General features: G+C 61.6%; 1 protein-coding gene across 1 annotated transcript; it reads right to left on the minus strand.

The window, feature by feature from the left end:
• Positions 1-898: 898 nt before the first annotated feature.
• CYBC1 (cytochrome b-245 chaperone 1) lies at positions 899-8,035 on the minus strand. The gene is made up of 7 exons (XM_039475989.2): positions 7,972-8,035; positions 6,571-6,692; positions 4,072-4,113; positions 3,438-3,511; positions 2,702-2,798; positions 1,432-1,576; positions 899-1,112 (listed from the first exon to the last, which is right to left on the minus strand). The coding sequence occupies exons 2-7, from the start codon at positions 6,653-6,655 to the stop codon at positions 992-994; spliced, it is 564 nt and encodes a 187-aa protein (XP_039331923.1). The 5' UTR covers positions 6,656-6,692; positions 7,972-8,035; the 3' UTR covers positions 899-991.
• Between the last annotated feature and the right edge of the window lie 376 nt (positions 8,036-8,411).

Genomic DNA, 8,411 nt, shown 5'->3' on the forward strand with positions numbered 1-8,411 from the left:
GGGTTCACCTCCGGCAGGGGTGCAGCTGAGAGCCCAGCCCCCTCCCCCCACCAGGTCTTCCCAGGTTCAAGAGGGCTGGAACTCAAGTTCTGCAGAAAGTCTCCCAGTTTTTCTTCTTTTGGCTGGTTTTTTCTTTTTGTAAAGACTGGATCTTGCTGTGTTGTCCATGCTGGTCTTGAACTCCTGGCCTCAAGCAATCCTCCCAAATCCTTGGCCTCCCAAAGCACTGGGATTACTGGCATGAGCCACTGCACCAGGGCTGGAGCTCCCGGTTTTTAAGCACTGCGCAACGTTAGAAGAGCTGACCTTTTTTTTCTGGCCTAGCAGCTTCTGCTGAGGCTCAGGGTGAGGAGCAGAGAGACCTTTCTGTGGTGACAGCTGGGATAGAGCAGTCTGTGCACCAAGATGCTGGCATCAGCAAGGGAGGCAGGTCCTTGGGGAGGGGCAGTTTCCACAGTGTGGACACAGCGTGCACAGCCAGGCAGGCCCGGGGGAAGCACCTGACCACTGGGGTCATCCACCCAGGGAGGGGACACTGTCGGGGACTTCGCACAGCACCAGCACCGGGGGGCCCGGCCTAGCCTCTCTACTCGTCCGAGGTCTCGCTGTGGCCTGCAGCAGGAGTCCAGGGCTGGCGAGAACTCCAGCTGCAGGAAGGCAGGCCCAGGCCTCAACGATGGAGAAAGCCTGGGTGTCCTTTCAGTTGCAGAGGCTGAGGGTGGAGCTGTCCAGTCCGGGCCATGCAGCCCATTGTCTTCACACCCCAAACTGCCCAAGCCGTGGCCATTGTCTGATTGCCGGAGGACTTGCTGACTTCTGAGCCCCCTTCCCACACCAACAGAGTCCCTGCCCAGCCCCTCAGAGAAGGTCCAGCTGTTCCATGCAGTGTGAAAGCAGCAGCAGGAGCAGGCAAGAGGCCGACTCAGCTGGAGGTGCCAGCCGAGGCCGAGGGTTCTGTGGGCGGTGCTCAGGCATGGGCACAGTGGGGCTGTCAGCTCTGGCTCCCAGGGTCGCCGGCCTCACTGTCACTGCTCTGAGACATCTCCGTGGGGCTCTCAAGGCAGTGCAGCTCCAGGAAGCTGGTGATGAGCTTGGCAATGGCCTCCACGTCACTGGGTGAGGCCACAACAGGAGGAAGTTCAGGTCTCCTTGGCAAAGGGTGCCACGATACCCACACCAGCCTCCCCCTCAGCCACCCTCCTCCAGCAGCCCCTGGGACTCCCAAACTGGACCCAGCACTTCCTGGCTTGGTCCCACCCCCTCAGCCATAGTGGGGCTGCCCTGAGCCTGCACACGCTTCCCAAGGGCCCCTCTGTGACCCGTCCACAAACTTGTCTCCTCTCCCAGCTGCCCCGTAGCTCTGGGCGGTCAGGAACGGCAGTCACCTGGCATGGCGGCAGCTCTGGCCAGATCCAAGTCGCGCAGCCTTACCTGCGGTGACCCATGACTGCGCTCTGGGTGAGGGGGTGGGAGAAGCCTGTCGCAAGCCGGAGCACCACCACGTAGCCCTTCCCAAAGTACCGGACCTTCTCCTCCTCCACGCTCACGTCACGCACATCCTGCAGCAGGACCACCACTGCAGGGAGACAGACGGTGAGTGGTCAAGCCGTCCCCACCCACACATGCTGCCTGGCAGTCGCACCAGGGCCTCTGGCGCCGTCAAGAGCAACAGACACGCTTGGTTGGTGGCAAAAGTGTGTGCTGTTCCCTGTCTGAGGCTGGGCCCGAGGGGCTGCTGTGGCCCTGACGGCAGTGCAAGGTCCTCTGGGAGGGAAGGACGTGCCCACAGTGCGGGCTGGCGGGCCATGCACGGCCTGCAGGTTCTCCTGGGAGTGCCGACGGCGGGCGAGGGCAACATCTTCATGTTGCACTGTCCCTCCAGGCTTCCCTGAGGTTGGCTGCTGAGCCAGGGCCACCCTGCAATTTCCTGTGGCCATTCAGGGAAGTCACCTCTTCGGGGACTGGGGTGGCCCCATCCTGCGGCCCCAACGGCTGTCGGAAAACAGCACAGCTGCCTCCCACAGCCCAGGCCAGGCCTGCAGCTCTTCTCCCTAAAGCCCTGGGTGACCTGGGGCCAATGCCCTGGCCAGGTCTCTGCAGGGATTCAGGCAGCAGCCTGTCAGCAGCACAGCAGGATGGCACCAAACCCAAGACTGCCCAGCGACTCTGGTCACCCGCATCCCTCGGGCTGTGCATGGGCGGCTGGACCCCGAGGCCTCACCACAGGAAACCAGTGCTGACCACAGCTGGGCTAGTGCCCAGGCTCACAGTTGGGGTTCCTCAGACCACCCAGCCCCTTACTGCAGGTCCAGTAGAACCCACAGGAAAGCTGGGGGAGCCAAGGCTCTCCCTGCCCTGCCCTGTGACCTGCCCTCAGGGGCCAAAGTGCACCTGGGACAAGTGGCTGCTGGGCCAGCAGGAGAACACGGCTGAACAGGCCACCCGAGCACAGGTGGGCCAAACCCATCCTCCCACCCTCCCCAGGGGCCAAACCTCTGAAAGACCCAGGAGGCTCTAGACCCCGCCAAGCAGGTAGAGGCATCCGTGGGACCCTGCGTCCAGCAGGCAGGACCCAACCCTGGTCACCAAGCGGGCGAGCTTGGACCCTCGGCATTTCCAGGCCCCCCTAGGCCCCGTGAGTCACCCAGACGCCCACAGTGCCACACCTGTGTCCCATGTCCCCACACTCCCCTCAACTCACCCTGGTCATGGCCTGCTCTGAAGAGAGTCAGCAGCTTCTTATAGAGGCTGAAAGTCTTCAACACAACCTTCCCCGTGCTCTTGTCAAAGACGGCTTCCTGGAAACCAATATGCACTGACCTCGAGGAACAGGGGCCCCTGTGGCCGCTGTGGTATCAGCAGAGGAGGGGGGCTGGGGCCCCTCCCAGTCAGAACCCAAATCCCTGAAGCCCCACGTGCTGCTGTGCCAGAGCCAGACATCTGCAGCCAACCCGATTCCTGTTGGGAACTGTGGAGGAAAGGGGGGCGCGGGTCCAGTGGACACCTGCTCCACTCTGCAGGCAGAAGAGACACGCGGAGGGCGCAGCAGGACAAGCAAATGAGGGCACGGAGGTCAGAGGGCAGCAACGTGCCAGGCTGAAAGGACTCACGAGGGTCTCCGAGGCGGGAGGCCCAGCCACGGGGAAAGCTGACTTGCACCCCATCGTGGCAACTTTGGGAAGAAACCACTTTGGCGAAGACAGTCTCATGGAGAGCTTCTAAGAGAAAAATGCTTTCGGGAGACTCCCTGACCAACTGTGGTCCCAGGTGAGCGCAGTGCCCAAGTCCTGATGAACAGAGACCTCCGAGCAAGCACCACCGCTTCAGGACCGGGAAGCGCTAGGTCATCAGGCCTTTCCTCCTCCTCTCATTCCCATTGCAAGAACACCCAGGAGCTGAACGGCCCTGGACTCATTCTGCACCTGAGCCAACCTTACCTCCCAGTCCTCCAAGTTCTGCACAGCCACGAACAGGCAGCCTGTGACATAGAAGAGCTTCCAGCCCAGGGTATCTGGAGGCGGACATAGGGCGCCAGCCTGTGAGTCCCAGGAACGTGCCCCCGGGAGGCCCCGCCCAGCACAGCCTCCCCCAGCTGCTGGCCAAAGGCAAGGCTTGCAAGGATCCCCTGGGCAGCTTCCTGTGCTGCTGGCCCTGCCACTCAGGACCCACACGCAGCACACCCACCGAGCCGTGACCCCGGAGCCCACGTGAGAGGCAGCTGGGGTGCGCAGGGCCTCTGCCCATCTGGGAGGGCCCAGGGATGGTGGCAGGGTGGGAAGTATCCCTCACCCCACAGCTGGATCTTAGGCAGATACTCAAGAGCATCTTTCCGAGAATATTTTATGACCCAAAACACAGAAGACTTAAGAAGTGAAATGCAGGCTGGGTGCTGGGCCGGGATGGGCGTGCCAGAACACCAGCACGTGGAGGAGCGCGGGCACACCAACCATAGCGGGGCAAAGGTGCCTTTCCTAAAGGCTGCCCCATGGATAGTCACAAATGATAGTTTTTCCTTCTCTTTTCTATTTTCCAAACAGATGAGAAAGTTATGGAGCGTGGGGGGCGCTTTACCTCCACTGTAGTAGGCAGCAGCCAGGCCAATCGACGAGATTCCTAGGAAGAGAAAGCGGCGGCCTGCCTATTGAGCCCCGTAAGCCCCGCCTCCTCCCTGCCTATTGAGCCCCGTAAGCCCCGCCTCCTCCCTGCCCATTGAGCCCCGTAAGCCCCGCCTCCTCCCTGCCCATTGAGCCCCGTAAGCCCCGCCTCCTCCCTGCCCATTGAGCCCCGTAAGCCCCGCCTCCTCCCTGCCCATTGAGCCCCGTAAGCCCCGCCTCCTCCCTGCCCGTTGAGCCCCGTAAGCCCCGCCTCCTCCCTGCCCGTTGAGCCCCGTAAGCCCCGCCTCCTCCCTGCCCGTTGAGCCCCGTAAGCCCCGCCTCCTCCCTGCCCGTTGAGCCCCGTAAGCCCCGCCTCCTCCCTGCCCATTAAGCCCCGTAAGCCCGCCTCCTCCCTGCCCATTGAGCCCCGTAAGCCCCGCCTCCTCCCTGCCTGTTGAGCCCCATAAGCCCCGCCTCCTCCCTGCCTGTTGAGCCCCGTAAGCCCCGCCTCCTCCCTATTGAGCCCCGCAAGCCCCGCCTCCTCCCTGCCTGTTGAGCCCCGTAAGCCCCGCCTCCTCCCTGCCTGTTGAGCCCCGAAGCCCCGCCTCCTCCCTGCCTTTGAGCCCCGTAAGCCCCGCCTCCTCCCTGCCTGTTGAGCCCCGCAAGCCCCGCCTCCTCCCCGCCTATTGAGCCCCGTAAGCCCCGCCTCCTCCCTGCCTTTGAGCCCCACAAGCCCCACCTCCTCCCCGCCTATTGAGCCCCGCAAGCCCCGCCTCCTCCCTGCCTGTTGAGCCCCGCAAGCCCCGCCTCCTCCCCGCCTATTGAGCCCCGTAAGCCCCGCCTCCTCCCTGCCTTTGAGCCCCACAAGCCCCGCCTCCTCCCTGCCTTTGAGCCCCGCAAGCCCCGCCTCCTCCCTGCCTTTGAGCCCCGCAAGCCCCGCCTCCTCCCTGCCTGTTGAGCCCCGCAAGCCCCGCCTCTTCCCCCAGTGCAGCGGGCCAGGAGTCACAGCCCAGTGAGCAGGCCGTTCTCACTGTAGTAACAGCTGTGGTAGGGGGTTACAGACCACCAGGTTCAGGGTAGGGGAGATAGCCAGGAAGCTGGTTCAAAAATGCAGTATAGGGCCGGGCGTGGTGGCTCACACCTGTAATCCAAGCACTTTGGAGGCCAAGGCGGGCGGATCACCTGAGGTCGGGAGTTCAAGACCAGCCTGACCAACATGGTGAAACTCCGTCTTAATAAAAAAAATTTTTTTTTAAATAAAATGAAATAAACAAAAATGCAGTATAGGGGAGGCTGAGGCAGGAGAATCGCTTGAACCCGGGAGGTGGAGGTTGCAGTGAGCCAAGATTGCACCACTGCACTCTAGCCTGGGCGACAGAGTGACTCAGTCTCAAAACAAACAAAAAGCACACACACACAGACAAATGCAGTAGAGTTCGGCATAATATCACACACTTGTAATCCCAGCTACCTAGGAGGCCAAGGCAGGAAGATCGCTTGAACCCAGGAGTTTGAGACCAGCCTAGGCAACATAGCGAGACACCATCACTAAAGAAAACAAAAACCAAACACAGCATACACTATTCACTGGACACATCAACCACGGGAGGCTCCAGAGCTGACCCAGGTGTTACTCCAGCAGTACGTGGTGAGGCCTGAAGACTGTGCAAGTTACAACACAGGGTGCCATGAAAAACACACAGGAGCCGGGCGCGGTGGCTCAAGCCTGTAATCCCAGCACTTTGGGAGGCCGAGGCGGGTGGATCACGAGGTCAAGAGATCGAGACTATCCTGGTCAACATGGCGAAACCCTGTCTCTACTAAAAATACAAAAAATTAGCTGGGCATGGTGGCACATGCCTGTAATCCCAGCTACTCAGGAGGCTGAAGCAGGAGAATTGCCTGAACCCAGGAGGCGGAGGTTGCGGTGAGCCGAGATCGCACCATTGCACTCCGGCCTGGGTAACAAGAGCGAAACTCCGTCTCAAAAAAAAAAAAAAAGAAAAACACACAGGAGGCCATGGCGTGTCACAGGAAAGGTGGATCCCAGAGACACAGCTGCTGAGGACAGCCAGCACCACGCCTCCCACCATCCCCCCAACACAACTGCAGCTGTCCTCAAGGGTACAGGACCCTACTGGTGGGTGGGGACGGAGGACAGGAGGCTAAATGGACTGTGAGTCCTGTGAAGGGGTCTGAGGAGCAGGGAAGAGGAGAAATAGGTTCAAAACAAGCGCAAAGGCAAATACGGTGACCTGGGGAAAAGCTCATCGAGTATGAACGAAATACTCTGGGTGTTAATGGTTAAAAGGGGACCAGAGAGACATACATTATCTGTAAAACCAAGTGGATACAAAGAAACAAAATAGCTGTTAGATTTCAGGGTAACAGAAAAGAATAAATATTTTGTTTCATTTTCATCCTTTTTGAAAGTCTTCTGGTTCTAGGTTCTGGGGAGGGATGTGGAGAGCCTTACCAACCAGCAGGGACCAGGACCGGATGCCTGGAGCCCTCTTCAGATGGAGGCGGGCGCTGGTGCGGGTCTCCACCTGCATGTACATCCCGGGGACGGCGGCACCACTCTACAGGAGGAGGGGTCTGGGGACAGACAGAGGCAGCTTTGCCCTTGGGCCTGCCCACAGGCAGGTGCCCACGCCATCAGGCTGAGACCGGAGGCCAGGAGCAGGCTCCCCAACAAACCACCTGCAGCCTCAGACACCATCAGCCAGTGTGACCTGGTCTTTGTGGCTGGGCACACCACTGGATCCCGTTTCCTGTGTAACGTTCACAGTGACACCGACGGACGGCACGGAGGCTGCTTCCCCCTCAGACTCACGAGCGGCAGCTGCATCGCCACCTGCCCCTGTCCTATCTGGAAACCTTACGTCTTGAGGAGCCCGCCAGCCCCTAGCAGCCTTCGAGCTTCTAGCACCTATCAGCACCCACTCTCCCCGGTGCTGGCCTCCACCAAGAAAGGGAACTGAAAGTCCTATCATGGCTTCAGCCATACTGGCATGCACCAAGAATACCAGCTCTCTCTGCCTTCCTCCACCTGCTGAGAGCTCAGAGGGTCCGAAAACGGTCAGAACCAATGAGTCGCCAAAGGGACGAATCCTCCACAGGGGAGTTCTGCGAGGGCTGCAACAGCCCCGCCGGCCTAACAGTACGCTCCAAACAAAAGGCTCCAGGGACCCCGTTCCGGGGAGTTTCTCAGGCATTTCTCGGTAAAGTCGAATCAAATTTCTGACATTAAGTAGGGGGTTCAGGCCAGGCGCGGTGGCTCATGCGCGTAATCCCAGCACTTTGGGAGGCCGAGGCAGGCGGATCGCATGAGTCCAGGAGTTCAAGACCAGCCAGGGCAACGTGTGAAACTCCGCCTCCACAAAACAATAATTAAACCTGAGCCCGGTGGCCTGCGCTGCTAGCTCTCAGGCGGAGCTGGATCCCCCGAGCCCAGGCGGCGGCGGCTGCAGCGAGCCGAGATCCTGCCACTGAACTGCAGCCTGGGTGACAGAGTGAGGACCCGCCTGAAAAAAATACAAGCGGGTCCAACTCACACGGAGCCGCCCCGGGTGCCGGTTCGTGACCGGGCTCCCTCCCGGGCTCGCTCACCGCACTGCTCCCCAGGCGCCCCGCACCCCACACGCAAATGCACACGCACGCACACGCGCCGCCGGCCGCACCGGAGCGCTCGTTCCTTTGTCCGGGTCGAGGGAGCGCCGGGCCGCCGGGCCAACCTGCAGCGGGCACAGCGGGACACGCAGGGCCGGCAGGCGGGTCCAGGACGCAGACCCCGCCCGGCGTGGGCCCGAGGGCGCCGGGACACGCGGCGCGGAGCGGGAGGGAAGCGCGGAGCCCGCCCAGCGCAGCCGCCTACCGAGAGCACAGCGGTCCCCGGGCGGCAGCGACGGGACGCGAACCGGCGGGGGCGGGGCCGCGCGCACTTCCGGGATTGGAGCGGAGCCGAGCGGACTTCCGCGGTCGAGGGCGGGACCGCGCGCACTTCCTGGGTGGGGCGGAGCCGAGCGGACTTCCGGGATCCGGGCGAGGCCCACGCACTTCCGGGGTCCGGGCGGAACCGCTGTTGGAGGCGGGTGGTTCCGGCTAAAGGAACCACTTTTCTTGGAAAAAAGAACTGTTGGGGGAGCCGCGTCCGAAAGCAAAGGACGCAGCAAAGATGACGGGCGTCTGGCCCGCACGGAAGCCGAACCGAAGCGGGTCTCGGTCCCAGGAAAGACGAGCTGAGCGTGAGAACAGGCGTTCCAACGAGCTGGAAACCCTCAGGTGCTCCAGGCCGTCCTTCATCATCGTGTCGTT

Source organism: Saimiri boliviensis, chromosome 17 (assembly GCF_048565385.1).
Source record: "Saimiri boliviensis isolate mSaiBol1 chromosome 17, mSaiBol1.pri, whole genome shotgun sequence".
Lineage (NCBI taxonomy): Eukaryota > Metazoa > Chordata > Mammalia > Primates > Cebidae > Saimiri > Saimiri boliviensis.